The 20,697-nt window shown below is 41.8% G+C and overlaps 1 protein-coding gene and 1 long non-coding RNA gene across 3 annotated transcripts in view; one reads left to right on the forward strand and one right to left on the reverse strand.

Annotated features, from left to right (window-relative positions):
- Positions 1 to 5,273: 5,273 nt before the first annotated feature.
- LOC114066022 lies at positions 5,274 to 8,557 on the reverse strand. The gene is made up of 3 exons (XR_003573086.1): positions 8,517 to 8,557; positions 7,334 to 7,437; positions 5,274 to 7,155 (listed from the first exon to the last, which is right to left on the reverse strand). It is a non-coding gene; the product is annotated as an uncharacterized LOC114066022 (long non-coding RNA).
- Positions 8,558 to 9,387: 830 nt separating this feature from the next.
- The window catches only part of DIPK2A (divergent protein kinase domain 2A), a 14,486-nt gene continuing 3,176 nt past the window's right edge, over positions 9,388 to 20,697 (forward strand). The window contains exons 1-3 of one of the 2 annotated variants that reach the window (XM_027900399.1): positions 9,388 to 10,097; positions 17,508 to 17,811; positions 20,402 to 20,660. In XM_027900399.1, coding sequence (XP_027756200.1) covers positions 9,444 to 10,097; positions 17,508 to 17,811; positions 20,402 to 20,660 — 1,217 coding nt within the window. In that variant the 5' untranslated portion in view covers positions 9,388 to 9,443. The remainder of the gene's footprint in view (positions 10,098 to 17,507; positions 17,812 to 20,401; positions 20,661 to 20,697) is intronic. The other variant, XM_027900398.1, reaches the window with a different exon arrangement.

The following is a 20,697-nucleotide window of genomic DNA, read 5'->3' on the forward strand; positions in this document are numbered from 1 at the left end:
CCACTTCAGTCTGAAGACTGAAAGCACGTTGTCTCCTAATACAGAGTGCCCAGTGAGCACCAACTTTTCAGCTGAATTTGCTGTGGCTGTGATCTACCTACATCCAGTTGTGTGGACATAACCAACTGTCCTGAAGGTCTGAGGCATGACTGACCATGATACTCCTTGCCCTAGCCATCCTTATTAGGAGGTCTGCAAACATTTGGCCTTGTTATCCTGTCCATCTGCCAAGCAGAATAAGCACTGTATGGTTTTCCATGTGTGAAACTGTTGGCTGAAGCAAAAACTAGCTAGAACTGGCTTTAAAGTTACGCCAACCTGACAGCAATTTGTTATTTATTTCTCAACAAAGCCTCAGTAGAGTGTTGAGCAGATGACTGCATATATTGAATCAATTTTTCTTCTTTCAGGATATCTACTATTGTAACATTAAAAGATGGGTTGCATTTTCATGAGCTTCATAGTTTCCTAGAGCAGAAAGCAGTACTGAATCATACAGCTGGGGTTCTTACTGCATACAATTAAATTTCACACAGCTACCCTTTCATTAAGCTAAATCCACTGCTTAATCAACCAGCAGTTTATTCTGCAATTGTGAATTGGAAAAAAATCCCAGAATTGCAGATTAATTTGGGTTTCAAAGGGAGACAGCTCATCTAGTCCTTTTCTCTGATGGAAGCGTGTCCAGCAATAAGGTGCCTTCAGCTCCTTTCATGAGGCCCCAGTGCTGCCCTTCCAGGCTTGTTCCCAGCTTGTTCTCAAGACCTTGGGACAGCACTGGTGTGGCTCTGGGGGGCTTTACAGGTAGGTGGGAACAAACTGTGCCTCCCTGCTCAGAGATGGTGTCAGCTCTGAACCAACAGTCATTGGCTGCACTTTGTAGGTGCTGACTGACACAGGATGTTCCACCTCTCAGCAAAATTTTTTTCCTGTAAAACAGCCTGCAACATTGAAAAAGAATTCTGCTTCCAACACACTTTGGTTGTTTTATTGAATTTTTAAGAATACCCAGTGGTTGCTTGACTAAGAAAAAAGAAAAATCTGCCTGTATAAGATGAGGTAAAATTGTTCTAGAGAATTATTTCTATTTTGTCAGACAAATACCTTGGGGAGATTTGTTCCTAGATTTGTTCCTAGACTAAACTAATCCACCTCACTGGACAATGTGGAACTTTTCATAGCTCCTGTATAGTAATAGTTCTGATTCTGGACTAAACAACATATTTAATAGTTAAGAAAAAGATTACATTCTTCTTTGTGTTGTATTTTTTGGGAAATAGGTGGGCTAAATTCTTATGTGGTCAGACTTTGAAAGCATGGCCCTTACAATTTTTTTAAAATCTCTGTATCCTAGTGTGGTTTATTATTCTGCACATTGTGTCTCTATGTGTTTTCTTTCTTATAAGAATAATGAAAAGAGTTTGGTGTTATCCACTGTTGTAAGATGGAAAAGCCTCATTTCACCTTTTGTGGATTTTCTCCATTCCACTGAAATCAAAGCTTTATCCCACACTTAGTGTTAAAGCAGAAGAAAATACCTCATTTCCCTTTAGTGTCCTGTTCTCAGTGACTCAGAGAGCCTTCCATGCCTATTAAAAAACCCTCTGCTGCTTGTTGCTTTAACCCATAGTTCCTTGGTGCTCTCCTGACCAGATATAATTGTGTTTAAAGGGAGTGGTTCACTTTTCATTTACACTGGAGCCTGTAAGGGATTTGCAGTGGCGTGTCCAGAGCACTGGGGCAGTTCTGACAGCTCAGGTGTCCGTGACCTCTTGTCATCCAAGCCGAGCAGAGGTGGGAAGAGTCCCCACAGGAAAAGGGTTTCCTTTGTTAGTGAAGGGCATGAAGGCTACGAGTGGATCATGGTAACACTTTCAGTGTTTAGTCCTTTACTCTGAATATCTAATCTCGACTGCAACGTTTTCTAATTAGACACCAATTTCAGATCTTCCCTTCCTAAGCAAATGTTCTTAAAATGGCAAGGTCCCTTGATTATAATTATTCATGCAGTCCCTTGGCTGTAATTATTTACAATAGTTTGCAGTGTGTTACGGAACCTTTACTTAAAGACACAGTTATATTGGCAGCCCTGTGCTAAGGCTTGAACTTATCTACCGATTCCTACATGTGTTCTATCTTTTCTATATCAAATCTTAATTTTTAAGCACATTTATTGCTTAAAAATTTTTTAATTAAGTATGTTTTTATTATTTGCATTTTACTCTCCTTGCAAAAACTTAGTTCCTGTAACCATAGTTTAAAATTTAGTTTTATATTTCTCATTACTACCATTCTCATTAGCTGTCATAAATTGTTCTAGCACATACTTTGTACAACAGTAAAATTTATTTAATTTCTCTTTTAATTAATTAATTACTTATCTGCCAGGTGAAGCTTTAAGATTGTTTGGCAAGTATGGCATATTCAAAATATTTAGTTTCCTCAAAGATGTCTATATTGGGTCTGTGTGGCAAGGTTTTGCTAGCAGGGGCACGGTGTGTGTGTGCTACAGGTATGAATGCAGCAAAAGTGATATTCATAAAGGAATAGAAATCATATTAAAAAAGTAATGTCCTTTGTGGCAGCCAGTTCTGCATCTTATTACTGTGGTAAGGACTTTCAAAGTCACCAAATGTTTGATTCTTCTAATATTACCTAATTTTAATGAGCTCAGGAATGTCACATTATGTTTCCTACCCTTGAAAGTTATCAAAACGCAGTTAAGAGAACTTCTACATCCTGTAAAAGTTTCATCCCAGTGGCAGCACACTTTCAATTAGGTTTTAAAAAATATGTCAATAAATGGAATGCAAGTGTTTAAACCCTTCAGTTTACACTGAAGTTGAAGCGTTTGAAGATGCAACGTTTTATAAACAGAATAATAATGGATCTGCTGTCAAACAGTTGATCTGCCAACAATGTTCAAATATTTGCATTTGTTTCATGTGTGAAAACCAAATATAGTAAGACTAAATACCTTGTAGTTGGTTTATATTTTGGAAGGCGATGCTGTTTACAGGGTATGGCCCCTGAAGGACAAGCCTACTGGGCCAAACTAAATATCCCTGAAGACCAATACCCTGTCAGTAAATGTAGCCATGAAATGGATGCCTGGGAAGCAGCAGGAATAGGATGGATGTACACTTGCATCTAATACTTATTGAGACTTTTTACTCCTGAGCAATCCTTTTCAGCTCTGGGGATTACAAAGTCAGCCACAGTTTCTGTGTCCTCAGTCCCAGTGGGCTTCTCTGATGTGAACCTGTCCAGTCTTCCTTAGAACCAGTGGAAACTCTGCTCGTTTGCAGTGCCCTTTCACAAGGAGTTCCACAGCTTCCTTACCCATTGCAGCTCTCACTGCTCTGAAAGAGGATCCTGTAACCTTAGTTTGGGGGGGGGGGGTAATCAGTTCTTGTAGTTCTTGTGGTAGAAAAGATGAAGAACGTGAGACATATCGAGTGTTTCCACCACACTCACCATCCTGTCCTTCCATCATATCCCTCTGTGATATCTTTTTCTCAGACTGAACAATCCTAATTTACTTAATGGCTCCTAGTAAGGGAGTTACATTTTTGATTGCCCTTCAGCTCTTCTCTGAATCTTTTCCACTCCTAGGGCATAGTTTGTTTGGTTTTTTGATAACAGGACTGGTATGGCAAACTGTAAGGTAAGATTTTAATTCTTTTGATCCTTTTCTATGCCAAGCAAAACTCTACTTCTACAAGTAATACTCGAGTTTTCAGTCTGACTTTTAATCTCTGTGTTCTATTTTCCTCATCTTTAAAGAAGGGATAACATCAACTACTCCTCTGACAAGATTTTAAAAAAGATTAATGTGATTATTTTACTCTGACTGACATGAGGGACACACTTCGTAGTTCCTCTGCCCATTGGACCAAGAAACATAATATTTAGGAAGTATCTCCATGGCACAGCAGGATGGCATAGCTTAGAGCTAAAGACATCTCTGAAATGTAAAATAGAATACAGTGTGGAACTGGAGGACAACTGGCTGGATTTTACTTCTTAGAGTATGGGATATGAAAAACTGGAACAGAATCCCCAGTTATAGATTCCTCCTGGAAAGGCTGACAAGGGAGGAAAATGTCCTCATAACTAGTGAATATAATTAGTATAAAAATTGATAAATATTGATAATAAAGACATTTTCTGAAACTGAATTACTGGAAAATATTCTAATGTTTTGAATTTGACAAAACAGTATGGAAAAACATTTGTTGTGTTAGCCCTTGTGCAGAAACTTCTCATGGCACAAAGTCACACTAAAGCTAAGGTTTTAGATAGTTTTCAACAACTCTAAGACTGAAACCAATAGACTAAATAAACCTAACTCAGAGATTGGCTTCATTTGACATCAGATGCATAGCTTCTGGAATGCTGCTGTCTTTTTTTCAGGTTCCACATGTTAAAATTGAATGAAGAGGCATTGTCAGCTTTAATGTATACATGCAACAGCACTGAAGAGCAAGCAGCTGCTGTTGTGGATCACAGTTACCATAGCAATGCATTCCCACAGTCACTTTCAAATTCATTTATAATAACAGCAGCTTTAGTAAACAAGAATGCAAAAGTTGCCAGTGGCATTCAGGTGGTTTCGTATATTACAGATTGGCACTGCTTACAATAAACTAACTCCATTAACAGATGGACAGTCAGCACTGAAGGGACGCAATGAAGTAAATTACAGAGTTGGTTTTCAATTCCTTTCTCCCAATCTAAATAATTACTTGCAAATTATCATTTGAATTGGTAACATCAGACACAGGACAACTCAATAAAAGTCTGAGCCAATTTCCAAACAATGATACATTAAATTTGGTGCAGTCTTACCAGGTTCGTACTTATATAAAATAATACAAAAAGAAGAGTAACTTTGAGGGGCCCACAATTTCCGTGTCATGGAAATTCTGATAATTATAAAATAAAACTTGCAAAATGATCGTTGTACGGTAAATAGGAAGAAAGAAAAAAAAAACACCCTACCAACCTAAACCCTCCCAGCAGACAAACCTGAAAATCCACATTAAGCAGTGATCCATTTAAATAAAGAGATGTCAGATGCTATATAATAGTTATACACAACTAATTGAACAAGATTGAGCTATGCATAAAAGTAGCAAAATTCTGCACTGAAGAAAAAGGTATTATGTGTTTATGGTAAAACTGTTGCTCAAAGATGAAAAAAAATTACTGTTTTCTTTGAGAGATCTCAAAACTTCCATCAGAAACAAAATAATTCGACTTCACACTGTCACCTCATTCTTATACCAGTATAAATAAAATACTGCATGAAATCAGGATAAAAAGAGATGTTGACTTTAGAGGACAAAAATAATGACCATCCTTAATCTATGCTTGCAGATGTGAGGAGAGAGAAAGGAGAACTTGAAATACTTTTGCAGCTTTTAATATTTAAGTTCAGTGCAATAATCAGCAAATGGCCATATCATGATGATAAAGCACATTTTCTAGGGCGTTGATTCAGCAAAATAATCTGTAATGTTGTTCAGCTGTTCAAAGGCTGTAATACCCAGGCAGCAATTAAAAGGAAGAAGAAATTGAGGAAAAATGCCAGATTACTAAAGGCAAAAAATCTACAGAGCCAGTACTTCTGCGTTATGCTGCAGCATATATAGTATGTTAGGTGCATGAAATTCAACCCAATTAAAAATTTTATGATTATTTATAAAAAAGGGAATCTTGTTGCTTTTTTACCATTTTTGCTTGCATTTTAAGCAGGAATTATATTGTACAGACAATTAGAATACCAACTTACTGCAGTTTCTTACTGGTTAAAGAAGGATGCTCCCTCCCCCTTCTGATATGACAGATTACCCTAACCCATCTTTTAGGTGTTATTTTTCCAGAACCCCATTCTGATTTCATTTTGCCATCAGTAAGCAGTACAACAGAGCAAAGTAGATTTTGAGTCTGCAGAAGGCAGAGCACAGAACAAAGGTTGTGCTACATGTCCTCAAACTACTGCAAACAGTGTCCCTCCCTCTTGTTCTCTTAAGATGAGTGGATGGATGGTTGGCTGGATGGGTCATTTACACAGCCCAGCCATATATTCACATTTCTTCAGATATATTCTGTTTGCTGCCAGGAGATCAAATTTGAAGGAAGTCAGAGGATATTGAATGTTTGTCCCATTCTGTGCATACCCCCCAAACATAAAAAGCCAGTATATTCAGAAATCTCAGGCCATTGTTGGAACACAGGCTTCTGAACTATGTGTGTGTGCAGTCAGTCTGATGCATGTGAACATAAATAATTAAACTCTGGATTATAGAGGTGCAGAATTTATAATTATTCTTCCCAGCACATCTTTTAGACCTGGCTGGTTAAAGTGACAAAGATCCCTATTTTGAAAGAGACAAGGTGATTCAGTGATTGAGAGTGGGAATAAGTGTCTAGACTATTTAAAAAAAAAAAGCAAAGCAAAGATGCTCCAGACTATTTTGCAGTATCTGCAAGTACTTTCAGATAGCTGTCATTTTGAACAGCTGCTTACTCTGTAGTTTGAAATAAAAGAGCTCAGAGTGAAGTGCCCTAGTAAGCCAGTCTGTTATCAGACCTTTCAATGGAGTTGCTGGATTATCTTTTCATTCTAAACTGTTTAAATTCTGGGTGGTTGTTTGCTTTCTCATTATGGAGAGAAAAGGCCTGGATCTATTCATGTCTCCCTTGAAATCAATACACTAGATAATTTAATGTTGTGTAAGGCGCCTTTGCAGCCAGAGAGCCTGTGATCATCATGAAGCCTCTTGATGTTTTTGAAAGCAGTGGGAATATATTATGTCCACTCATATAAAAGGTCTGTGCATAACTCCAACACACCATTGTTATGGGAGATGTAAAGAATCCCCAGATGGGGAGCAGCAGTAATAGGTAATTGTTGGAACGGCACTTCACACCATCCAGCAAACTGAGCCTCTGGTGCTGTGCTGCTGCCCAGGAGCCTCAGTAACAAACCTGCTGCACATCAGGATGTCTGCACTGGCACTGCTCTGAGGGGATGTGTCTGCATCCCAGGCACCGGAATCTTTGATGAATTACACTGTCATATATAATGAAGTCTTCACAGGAAAATTACTGTAGTTTATTTTGAAGCTTAGTCAGAAGGTAGCGACTCTGGAAAGACAGGAAATGCATGTACTGTAACGCATAATTTAGTATATTTTGCATTCCCCTGCACCTTGAAATGGATCATTCACAACTCACACTTTTGAAAGCTACAAGGTATATTTCTCATTCTTGCAGAATTAACCATTTTTGACTTAGTTGCTTTTCCTCCTTGGCTTTTCCTTACCAATTTTGCCTAAACTTTTTTTTCCACGGATTTTGGTCTTCCAAATGGAATCAGGTGCATTTTCTTTCCAGTTCCCCTTGTTTCTTTAGCCAAAGTTTGTGAATCTGTGAAACCAAATTACAGCCACGTTGTACAAAAAGGCACCTCAAGCTTCCTTTATCCCTCACAAACAACCCTCAAAATTTCCAATGAATACCAGTTAAATCACAAATAGTAACTTGTATATAACTCAGAACAAGTCTTCCATTTATAAACAGCAAAATTATATGTTTATGAATTTGCAACGTCAAATGCTTTAAGAACACCACATTGTTGTTGAAAGAGAGTATTAAACTATTTAAGTGCTTCTTTGTACTTTAAAATTGTTTTCATCTAGTAAAGATTAAAATATTTTGTTCACGTTCAGAAGGATCATGCTGTTTTCCTATAAATTAGCAAAGGAGAAGTCTCGAGAAATAAGCAATGCAGAAAATAAACACTAATTCAATATATTTGTTTATATTGGGATTTGTTAGTGACTTAATAACTTATGCACTAAATATTGTTAGATGAAAGAGAAACACTACCAGCATGTGAAGACCAAACAGGTTTGGCTGGTGAGTTAGTAGTTTATATCCAGGGGAAAAAAAAAAAAAATCAGTTCATCTTCCAGGTTCAATTATGATTATTTGAAATATGTCATCAAGCAGTGCATGCCCAAATGAAGACTTGGGTTATGGAAGACTATATATATGTATTTCTTATGTATACACCTCTTTTCTAATAAAATCAGAGGTTTGTAGACTTGAATCTCCTGATGGGATGATTTGACCCTACGAGCAGCATTTAGCAAGGCATATCACATCGGATATGGTCTGAGTGACAAAATCTCAGTAGGATAAATACTTTACATTAGTTTTATACACATAAATGTCAAAGCACCGTATATAGGGAGAGAAGTCCATGGCAATATAAAAAATGTGTTTTCACTTAAATGTATGTATGATGCAAATGAAATAACAAGAAATTATGCAGTCTGCTATAACTTCTTCCCCCGAGGATGATATCCTTACTGTGCTTTTGGGACTGAACAGGTAACACGAAGGCTGTCTTTTAACTTATGAGAGCACCGGCTCCCTGGAAGAAAAGCAGGGTTGGACGAGGTTGACTTTCACCCTTTCTGTTTTAGTGCTAAATCTCTTACTGTGTTCTGTGTTGGTCAGAAGGGTTCTCAGCCCCTGGCAGGCACCCTGCAGGGCAGCTGCACAGCGCTCTGCTTGGCATGAATGCTTTTGGAAGGCTCAGGTGCAGAGTTCCCACCATAAAATGAGACACGTGAACTGTCCCTCGCCAGCACTCGGGGAGAGAAGAGCTGTGCTGTGGAGCAGCAACACCAAACTGGGATGCGGCGGCGCCGCCGGACCCGTGAGGGCGGGCGGCGCGTGCTGTGAGCGCTGTGAGCGCTGCTGCGGCCGCCGGGGACACGCGGGGCGACGGGACCCGCTCGGGCAGCGCCGCCGCCGACCCGGACCGGCTTTGGACGGCCGTTCCCGGCGGCAGGCGGCGTGGCCGCTGCCCCGGGTGGCGGGGGGAGCCGGGCCGGGGGGACACCCGGACACAACATGGCGGCGGCGCTGCCCGCGCGCCCCCTCACCGCGCGGGCCGAGGGTCCGCGAGCCGAGGCTGAGGGGGCGGGCACGGCGCGCGGCCCCGCCCCTCCCCGCGCGCGTGGCGGCCCCGCCTTCCGGCTCCCAGGTGGGAGGGGGCGGAGCGGGCGGGGCCGCGCGCGACGGCACCGCGTCACGCTCAGCCAACCGGCGGCGCCCGGCTGCGCTCGCGCGGGGCCCCGCCCACCGGAGGGCGTGTCCGGCGGCGGGAGGGGCCGGGGGAGGCCCCGCGCGCTCGAGCGGCGGCGGCGCCGCCAGGGCCCCTCCCCGGGGGCGGGGCCGGCCGGGCCCGCGCGCTGCAGGCGCCGCCCCCTCCCCGCGCTCCCCTCCCCGCCGGCCCCTCAGTAACTTGGCCGCCTTTTCCCGGGCGGGCGGCGAGCCGGGCACTTTATCGGAGCCGGAGCCGCGGCCGGCGCGGGCGGCGAGCGCGGCCCAGGGCGGGGGGCCCGGCGCGGCCCGGGACGATGCTGCGGCTGGTGTCGCTGAAGTTGGGGCGGCTGTACCGCTACGTGAAGCTGGCGGTGCTGGGCAGCCTGGCGGCGGCGCTGGTGCTGAACACGCACTCGCTGCTCGCCTCGCTGCAGCGCAACGAGCTGTCGGAGCGGCGCTTCCTGCAGCTCAATAAGTGCCCGGCCTGCTGGGGCACCAGCTGGTGCCGCAAGTTCCTGAACGGGCAGCTGCGGCTGGAGAGCTGGGGCCGCCTGCGCCTGCTGGACTTCTTCAACGTGAAGAACGTGTACTTCGCCCGGTACGGAGAGCCCCGCGAGGGCTCCCGCCGCGTCGTGCTGAAGCGCCTGGGCTCGGCGCAGGAGCTCGCCGACATCGACACCAAGATCTGCCGCCGCGCCACCGGCAGGGGCCGCTGCGACCTGCTGCAGGCTCTGCCCGCCACCGAGTTCGCCAGCCTGAACGGCGACGTGCGGCTGCTCACCCCCGGCGCCGTGGAGGGCTGGTCCGACCTGGTGCACTGCCCCTCGCAGCGCCTGCTCGACCGCCTGGTGCGCCGCTACGCCGAGACCAAGGACTCGGGCAGCTTCCTGCTGCGCAACCTGAAGGACTCGGAGCGCATGCAGCTCCTCATCACCCTCGCCTTCAACCCCGAGCCGCTGGTGCTGCAGGTGAGCGCGGCGAGACCCTCCCCAAGGGGCCGCACACCCGGGAACCCTTGGCGGGGCTGCGGTTCCATCCTCCGACCAGGAGGCCTTTCCCTGGCTCACTCAGCCCCACTGGCTCTCTCCCTTCCTTCCTTCTTCCCTCAAGGATTCTGTGTTTCCCGGTGTGCCTTCCTCCTCAGGGCTATGGCTCCATCCCCATCCTTTGTGCCCGGCTGTGCCGCCGGGTACCGGTGGGAGAGCCGTGGGATGATGCTCTGCTGCGCTTGTGCCTTTCGTGCAGCTCAGTGTCATGCTTAAGGTTTGATTTCTGATAGGTTTGAGTTTTTCCTGTGTCTTTCCAATAGTTATTTTCTGCAATAAAGATGAATACTTTTTAGTGAAATAAGGTCAGATATGTAATCAAAATGTGCTACATCTAAACCAGTGTTTCCTATAAACATGAACACCTTATTTGGACTAAAACAACAACAAAAGTTGTTGCTATTTCCTTCAGGTCACTCAGTGGAAAACAGTATTTTAAATAGGAAGCACCTGCAGGACAGGATCTGTTAATGGCATCTGATTTGGAGCTGAGTATGATGACTGTGTGTATCAAACACTTGCAAAGATAGGTTGGCCAAAGTTGCCTTTGGAAGACTTGGCAAAATGTAAAAAATGGGTTGGATTACAGACTGAGTGCAGTGTGAGTGTTGACTCTGCAGAATTCATAGAGCCAGTGTGGGTGTAAGTGGATTTATCTTCATTGTGTGATTTGTTATAAACCACCTAGCTTCTAGCTTGTCTTGTCAAATAGCTGTAGTGGAGAAACTTTCTTCATTGTTTTAAACAGTGATGTCTGTTTAAATAGTGGATGTTATGCAGTTTTATGAAGTAACATCATTAATTTTTATCTTCATGGACAAGCAGGAATGCTTACTTGGAATAGAGAGAATCAAAATATGTGCTGCCTGTTGCTGATTTTTGTAGAAGCTGAGATTGTTGTGCAGTCTTTGACTCTTACAGAAACTGTTCTCTAGGCATGCCTTTATTTTTCCCAGAGCTCGTGCACTGATCTCTGCCAGCCTGCAGGTGTGTCCCGTCCAGAGCCACCGGGGCTGCTCCGTCCCCTTTCTGGAGCTGCCGTGCCGTGAGCCATGGGGTGCAACCACACACTGTCCAACACATTGGGCCAGTGGCAGAGTTTTCAGCTTTGTACTTAAACACAAAAACCCCCCAGCAATGCCCCAAATCCAGGGTAAAGCGGAGAATTCCTTGTTCTGGGAGTTGGGGAACTACAATTTTAGCTCACGACTGCTGAAGTAAGAAATTGTTTCTGTGCTTTTCGGTGAAGTGGCTGTGATTCTAAAAACTCATGGTTAGCTGAAAAGAGAGGTCACATCTGTCTTTGCAAAACTGAAATACAGGTTGTGTAAATTGTTGTGGCAGAAGTGCACCTAGAGCTGGGTTTGCAACACTGAGCCTTGCCTGTGTGCTGGCCGTGCCGTGGGTGTGCAGGATTGGGGGGTGCCCAATGGAAGGGTCGGTGTGTTTGCTTTGCTCTCAGGGTGTTGTGGTTTAGCTCATCCAGCAGCTCAACCCTTCCCAACCGCTTGCTCCTTCCCCTCACAGTGGGATGGGGAGATTGGGCATTGGGAGGTTGGGAATTGGAAGATTGGAATTTGGAAGCGAAAGCCTTGGCTCTGTGTAGTCACTGCTCAGAGATAACCGCAACGTCCCTGAGTTACCAGTGTTGTTTCCAGCACAAATCCATACCAGCTACTGTGGAAAAAGTTAACTTGATCCTTGCCAAAACCAGCACAAAAAGCAAACTTAAAGTTGGCACAAGTACTTACACGTACTGAAGATTTTTTCAGACTATAAAAGGTATCTGTCAGTTAAATCAGAGTGCATTAAGGCAACTTTATCTAGAGCTGTAGCTTTTAACAACCTGTTTAAATGGAGATTCTTTGAAGAATGATGGTGAACATTTGCACAAGTCTCAAGGACTTTTATTTTTTTGACTCTAAGAAAAATGCCAATACCCATGTGCCAAATAGCAACACTTCTGCATTTTTAATAGATTTTGTAAATCATGGCCCTTCCTTCAGATATGTTTTAGCTTTCTGAATGCTTAAGCTTAATGACTTTATTCTTCTCACGACTTCTGATCATTCTTATTCATTGCAGGGGGAAAAAGCAAAACAAACCAAATGAAGCCAAACAGCTGTATCTCTATTCCCAGGATAATTACTCTGCATGAACAGTCTGTTGCCACATAACCTAAAATTCCTCTGGTTTCTCTTCATGTCATCAGTGGGCTTTCTGTTTGGGTTTGTTACAGGAAGAACAATAATTGACATCTGGTAAACATATATTAAAACATTAACTGTGATCAATTTGAAACAATTTCTTGCACTGAATTCACTCAAAGTAGCAATTTAGCCAAATGTTCCACAGAATCTTTCTGCTGATCCATACATAACTCAGTAAGAAGTAAATGGGCAAATGTTCTTGCTTGGGATTTCTGTTTTCTGTTTTTTATCATACACACTGTTCTAGCCATAGGTTATTTTCTGCAGTTCTATTCCAAATACATTGGCACAACGTAGAATGTCGATTCAGTTTTAATACTTGGTACCTTTTAAACTTTCTTCATTACTCAGTTTGATGTTTCTGATCCATAATTCTGTTGCTAAATATAAGGAGTGGATTAAAGGCAGTTATTTGCACTACCTGACATGTCCTTGAGTGGACTTGTATTAAAGTCCCGACTCATGCAGATGGGGGTGTTTTGAGCACATTTTGAAAAGAAACAAAAATATTTTTTTTGGCTGAGTTAAAATTGAGTGACCTTGTGTTACAAGAAAATTCCACTGATTTGATTGCATTGAAAACTGAGGAATCATTTTTTACAGTGACAGGACTATATGTATCAGGCCAGAACTGGCTCACACTTCTCATGTTTACTATGTTACTTCTCATGTTTACTATGTTGTTACTTCTCATGTTTACTATGTTACTTCTCATGTTTACTATGGTACTCATACTTCTCATGTTTATTATGTTCCTTAAATTATCAAAATTATCAAAACTATTTTTGTCTGTCTTTCTGGTGAAGCTTTCCTAGAGTGAAGACATATAAGTAAAGTGTAAGAGATATCTAAAATAGTCTAGATGTATTATGATGAATGGCTGTCTGAATTTAGAGGCTTCTGGGAAATCACTATATACAGACTTAAATAAAAGTTCTCCTGAGAAACTGTGACTTTTGCAGTTTTCAGTAGCACAAAAAAAGATTTTTACCTCATGTTTGAAATCCTGTAATACCAGTGTTCTTTACTATGGTTCTTGAGGTTAATTATCACCTATTAATTTGTTTGGAAAAATGGCACACTTCTACTGGCACTGTGAATTGTAACTTCTACAGTTCAAGAGCTATTTCTGAGTATTTAGAGTTTGTTGCATATTTTTTTCCTGCAGTATGTCAGTTAAGTGTGGTTTGTACCTGTTGTTGGCATGAATTGGATGTAGTAACTGGTTGAAATGTAATCCAAGTGAAAGAAGCAAAGTTTCAGTGGGAACGCTGATATTTGGAGTACTCAGTGAAATCACCTCTTCACTCTGTGTTGGGGGCTACCTATGTGTAACTTCTGTGAGAGTTCTGGGTAGATGTCAGATGGTTTGGCATGTAGCTGAGGATTAAATGGTTTTCATTCTACTCACCAGCATTCAGAAATGCGTTTGAGTGTGGATCTTCCAGAAGGTGGATCATCTCTTGGCAAAAGGAGGCATCTTCATTTAGACTGTACTTTTTAACCTTCTTGATCTGAAAAGCATCATTGTAAAATCTGCTCTGCAGCTCTTCATGGTTCTAGAGCTTTACCTGTTTGTCTTGGTGACTAATACAGGTGCTCCTTTTGGTAACACTGCAGAATCAACAGTGCTATGAGAGAAAACTAACTTCCCCTTTGAAGGAAGAGCATGTTGTTTAAATTCTGCTTGCCATGCCTGTTTGTGCCTGGGCAAACACAGTTTAGTAGCATGACTTTAGTGAAGGCATCATCAAGAGTGTAATTTTGCCATGAAGTTCTTGAGATTCATAAGGAGAGAAGTTCCCACTCTGTTTTGCATGTATTTTTTGATTTTCGTTATGTATGAGGTGTAGCTCTTTGTTTGGGTGGGTATTGTGTGGTTATTTGGTTTTTTTCCCTTCTGAGCTGGAACTTTATGCAGACATTGGAAGTGGCATGTGGCTTCCTCTGGAATAGCTTGAAAAATAAAAGAATCTTTTTTTACTGGTACAGTGGAACAGTAGCTCAAAGATGTCAGTTGTTGCTTAAACTGGTTTGGCGTTTTTACTCTTGATTATTGGGATGAATGATATGCTTGATTATGAGAAACTAATATTCTTTAAGTGTTTAATTCAAGGGGGATTTGTGTTATTGCAGATGACAACAGGCCTTATCAGCTTCGAGCTGGTGAGTCTTCACTGCCTGATCCCACTCTCAGCTCTGAACAAAAACCACTGGCACATTTGTGTGTCTTCTCAGCTTCAGACAGATGGAAGTGAGGAAGACAAATGCACTGACAGTGTGTTTTATGCTTCAGTGAAGTGATAAATTCGCTCTGTTAATTCTTAATATTTATTCTGAGACTACAGTGTATTTGTTTTAAAGGCATAAATGCAGCAGTATTCTTTCAGGAACAACATGCCCTTTGTCCCTTTGACAGGGTTTATTTAGGATTTTAAGTGTAGCTTAGGGAGATATCTTGATGGTACACTAATTAGGGCAACTAAAATCTTTTGTGGATGTGTCACTAGGAATGGAGGCAACAGAATTGTTTTGTCATCTTTGATGTTTTCTGTCCTTTTTTGGATTACACATATTTCTCTGAAGAGAGAAAGATAATTTTAATGAGGGGAAACCTACTAAGCTACCTGTTTGTTGTTTTTAATATGCGCTATTTTATTTTAAAACACTTTAAAAAGTTTGTCTGAGGCTTTCATGGCATTTGTGTGTGTGTTCACAGATAAAATGTGAGTGGGTGCGTCAGAATCAGATTCTTTTGTCAGACAGCTGTTTCTGCTTTTGAACAAGAGCCTGGTTTTTATCTTAATTGTCAAATGCACATTTTTAGGTCTTCCAATAGCATAGTCAAGTACAAAATGATCTAATTAATAATATATACTAATAATTTGAGAATTAAAATCTGAAATAATGTTATGCGTTGCTCCACAGAAATCGCATTTTTGGCAGTACTTAACTAAGCTTTTTTTATCTAGATGCAGATTGTTCATGGAAAACATGTTTATTGACCATAAAAATATGTGTTTATATCTTACTGGCCTTCAAAGCTTTGATATATGAAGACAAAAAACCTTCATGTTAGTGACAGTGTCCTCTTAAAAAGCTGCTTTCAAAATAGAATAGCACACAGAGTTACAAATCGCTGCTTGCAAAGACAAGAGACCTGCACTTCAATTAATATTCTTGTCAAATTCACCAAGTGAATATAAAAACTGCTGAATGAGGCACTTGCACATATTTTTATCCCCTTCTTCGCCTACTGACTGGGGTAATGAAGTGGAGATGTGGCTGTTCCGTGCCAGTTGGAAGGGGGCCAAAGCAGAGATGTTGTTTGTACATGTGCAGATGTTGGCAGGGTTCCCTGCACTCCTGTTGTCAGAGGATCTTTTTATTGCCACAGTGTTATAAATATATCTGTGTCACAGCATGGCATGCAGATATTGTGCTGGTAGTATGAAGGGTGTTCTCTTCTGAATAAACCCAGCTGCTCCTAGAGTTTCGTGTGTGCAATGAAATTCAGTGTACACAGAGCAGGGAGCAGAATAGATGTGTTTGAAGATCAGTGACTAACACTGTACTTGGAAAATCAGTTTAAGCTGTTCCATAAATCCCTGCTGCTGGAGAGGAAAACTCCCCTTTTCTCCTTCCCTCTTCTGCACTTGTCCTGTCCTTTTACTAGTCCAGTCCTAGCATGATGTGGTGATGTGGGGAGATGGATCAGGCTCCTGATCCAAGGGAACAGCATCCCTGCAGGTACCAGCTGCCTTACTCTCCAAATGATGTGAGGGAGGGGATGGAGTGAGGGAGCCTGATGGGCTGGGGGAGATGGACACCTCTGCTTCCAGTGGGAGCACATCCTTTGCCCAGCTTCAAATGCTTGTGGTTGGAAAGGGAGGCAAAGTCACAAGCAGGGCAGAACTGGAAAATAGAAAAGGAGAAGAGTGGAAAACAGAAGGACTGGGGTGGTCCAAAGTCAAACAGAAATATTTAGGCATCATTGAATTGAATGTTGGTAAAATGGAGCAACATGAAAATGTTATGCACAGTTGGTGAAATCAGCTAAGCCTGTGTTCATCAGAAAGTGTAATCAGGTAAATTTTCTGCAGTATAAGATATAAATGTGAGCTTACATGATGTGGGTAAAGTAGTTGGAGTTTGTTCCTTTGAAATAATTAATTTCATTTGATGGACAACAGGATTTGCTTCTTGGTTTGTTTTGGTGCAGAACAGAATACAGTAGGGGTGTGTGTGCTTGAAATATCACTTTGGTAATGTTTACTGATGCCACAGCCATGTTTTTATTACATCAGTCTGTTTAAAATAAGTAAGGAATACTGAATTAGCACATATTTCAGCTGTTGGAAGGTGATTTTGCTAAGCACAAAACAAGCAAAAAAACCCCCAAACCAGAGCTCCCTCCATCAAAACCATCTTCATAAATAACAATAGAGTTGAAGTTCAGACATGTAGGGACCCCAAAATTTTTGAACCTTTTCTGTTATTAATATGGGTCTGATGTCCTTTTGACCAATCCAGGAAGGTGGTTCTTTGCAATGGTAAACACGGTTACTTACCCAGAAATTGTCTACTGTGTTTGTCCACCTGAGAGCAACTGAAGTGAGAAGATCCTGAAAGGAATCCAGTCAACTGGGAAAGATGGAAGGGGCCATGCTGGAGGGAAGGAGGTGTCACTTTGGGAAGTTTTTTCCTTTAGGTTATTGAAAGAATTAGTTTAAGTTAAAAATATCAGATGCAAAGTTACCTTGGTGGGAAGCATACTTTGATTGCTACAACAGATGTGTAACACCAAGAGACAAAGATAGCAGGTGGAATTGTGTGTGTGAATGCGTATGTGTGTGTATATAGTGTATGGAAAGCTGGATGTGGATTGTTTATCACTTCAGGTCCTCCAACTCTCTCCCTTTAGTAGGTCCAGCAAGGCCTCTTGCTCACAGAAATATATTTTGTTGGTTTTTTTTTTCCCTTTCCCTTCAAACCTTAGAAATACATGGAAATAGTGTTGATGGGTATTGATATATTTCTCTTCTAAATATTTATTGAGAAACCTTTTAAAATCTAAGCTGTTTTTTATTAATTGAATCTTTTAAATGTTTTTTGCATACAGAGTTTTCCATCTGATGAGGGCTGGCCATTCGCCAAGTACCTGGGAGCCTGTGGAAGGATGGTGGCTGTCAATTATGTTGGAGAAGAGCTGTGGAGTTACTTCAATGCACCGTGGGAGAAACGAGTGGATCTGGCCTGGCAACTGATGGAAATAGCTGAGCAGCTGACAAATAATGACTTTGAATTTGCACTCTACCTCCTGGATGTCAGCTTTGACAACTTTGCAGTCGGACCAAGAGATGGCAAAGTTATCATTGTGGATGCAGAAAACGTTCTGGTAGCAGACAAAAGGTTAATCAGGCAAAGTAAGTGTCTTCTTTCACTGCCCTCACCCCCAGTGTCTCACTTTTGTCTCTGCAAGCACAATATTTAATGTATGCCTAGGTGCTAAATGCCTATTTTGTTGGCTTTACAACTGCACTACTAATTAACAGATTAATTAGCTTTCTTCTGGAAAGCTATTTTTTTCTTCTTCTTTTTCTTCTTTTTTTTTCCATTAGACCACTAATTAACTTGACCACTGTGTCACTTTGATGAGGTGTTGAGCATACCCAGGCACGATTTACATACACTTTTAAGCTCTGTAAACCTGCAGAAAAGAAGAGGTGGGGTTGGGAGGAGAGAGTTGTGGGCCCTGGATGTGTTTGTACAGATGGATGGACAGATAGACAGGTAAGCTGCCTGGCTATCTTGTCTACCTTAGTTAAAAGACAGAGGTTCCTTTTGTCTTTTCCAGACATCTGTGCAAGGGTGGAAGTGTTGTCATTGTATGTTCTGGGAATGACAGGGCAGTGCTAGTGCCTCAGTTCCACAGCCTGCCTTGGGTTCTGCTGTTCCCCTTGGTGCTCTGTAAGAATGGAACTGAAGGAATGTTTGGTGCTGTTCCCAAACGGGAATAGAGAACATTCATTCATCTTTCTGTCAGCTCTGAAAGCTCAAAGCGGTGGCAGTGGGAGATGTTTGACAAAGTGGCATTACGTAGGTTTATGTTCCTTTTGAGCTTATAAAGAACCTGTGACAGGCATGAGGGCTGGAGACACTGAACATGAAACCCTGGGCTCTGCAGAGGTTCGTGGCAACACACCAAGTGACTCCAGTCTGCCTTGGGTGAATTGATTGATTTATTTTTTTTTTTTAAGCTTTACATATAGCCTTTACATGTTGTGCTGCAGAATTAACTTAAAGACTGGTTTTCTGTGCACATACATTTCTACAAGGAAGTGTGTTTTGGGGTTGTTTGGTGTTTTTTTTAATTGGATTTATTATATCTTCTCAAGGACCTTAGACTAAAACTATCTGAGCCTACCAAGAGAACCTTTTAATGTATTGGGTATTCAGTCCATTTACTTTAGAACTTCCTTTTTTTTTTTTTTTTTCTTTTTCCTACCTCTTAAAATAGTATTACTGACAGCTTTGATTTTTGAAGCATGTTGGAATTGCTGAGTCACGAAGATGACCAGATGAACTCTGACGAAGTTGATGAGCACATGGAATAGGAACAAGTAGCTTGCAGAAGCTGAATGCTGGAAGTGTCACACTTACATCTGTTGTCTATAGTCTCAGACTAATTTGGCTCTAACTAGGATTTTACTGCCTGATTTGTGATCTTACAATCAAGAACACAGAAAAGAAACGAGGACATGAGAAAGATCTTAGTCTCTGTGTAAACTTGACATTTAATACTGATTTCATTAATCTTTGGGAAAGATTCATGAAACAGTGTCTGTCCAGAGTGAGTAATGTGCCTGTTTAGATATTTGAGTATGTGCATTCTGTCCAGCTGCACTGTACAGTCATACTTCAAATACTCTGTGTGGGATATCATGTTTGAGTTTGCTAAAGTCCTTCTTCCCATTTTCCTTTGCTGGCTTTTTTTTCCCCACTTGGAATTTTCAGTTCATTTTACAAATTTTACATCATATAGCTTTATTAGTCCTCTTTCAATCTGTTGGGGTTTTTTTTGGCTGTAGTATGCCATGAGTGAGAAGAGACTGCCAAGCACAGATTAATTGTTCTTTGTATCTCACACTTTTAAGAGCAATCTGAAAAACTATGAAAATCCATGATAAGGACCTCTTTTCAAAGCTGGCAGTGGTCTAGAAACTTGAGATGAAAGTTTTCTAACAAGAAGTAGTGAGAGCTCAGGAGATCTCACACTTAGTAACCTTTTTCTGTATTGTTACTGTGTGTAAATCAGGTTTTAAGTTAAAGCTGATTCAAGGACACCAAATGTTGCTGGCTTGTTAATGTTTATTAAAGAAAAGCTTATGCATGTACATAAATGCCACTTGCTTTGCTGATTTTTTTTTCCTTTAAAGATTCTAAATAACGCATCTACTTTTTTTTTTATATGTACTTCTTGCTTACTACCATGTCTAAAGTAAATAGAAGATAAAGTTTCCGAAGTTTATGGCAATACTTTGCAATGTTTTTTTTAGTCTTTGGTAGTCCGCTTGCCAGCATTAGTTTCCAGGGCAACTGGAGAAACCCAATCTGCGTTGCTAAAATAAATCACTTTGCTTGTTTGTTTTTCTCTCAACTTTGGTTGTGGATTGCTCTCTTGTACTTGCTGATGCTACATTTTTTCCTCTGGGTCTGTGTGAATGTAGATTTCATGGTTTTTGCTGTGCTGCTTTTTTTGCTTCCCTCTCTTTGCTGTCTGTTTTACCCTCTTTCTTTCTTTCTTCCCCTGCTTTTTTTGTATTGCCAGGACCATTTCAGCAGAGAGGTGCATCAAACTGTCAGATAAAGCTTTAGACTGGAACATTTAAGAGTTTGTCTAAACAAAGTTACTTTACAGTTTACGTATTACCCGTGAGCTTTTGATTGTGTTCAGACACACATATGCTCTTTCCTGCTCTCACTTTTTTTTTACTATCTGCTTCTATTTCACAGACAAACCTGAGAACTGGGATGTGTGGTATGAAAGCAAGTTTGATGACTGTGATAAAGAAGCTTGCCTGTCCTTCTCCAAGGAGATTCTTTGTGCTCGTGTCACTGTGGACCACAATTACTACGCCATTTGCCAGAACCTTTTATCCAGGCACGCCACGTGGCGTGGCACCTCGGGGGGGCTCCTGCACGACCCCCCTGCTGACATTGCCAAAGAGGGGCGGCTGGAGGCCCTGCTGGACGAGTGTGCCAACCCAAAGAGGCGCTACGGCCGCTTCCAGGCCGCCAAGGAACTGCGG

The sequence above is a fragment of the Empidonax traillii genome, unplaced genomic scaffold (assembly GCF_003031625.1).
Source record: "Empidonax traillii isolate 1590-97213 ecotype Southwest subspecies unplaced genomic scaffold, ASM303162v1 scaffold722:size395592, whole genome shotgun sequence".
NCBI classification, from domain to species: Eukaryota; Metazoa; Chordata; class Aves; order Passeriformes; family Tyrannidae; genus Empidonax; species Empidonax traillii.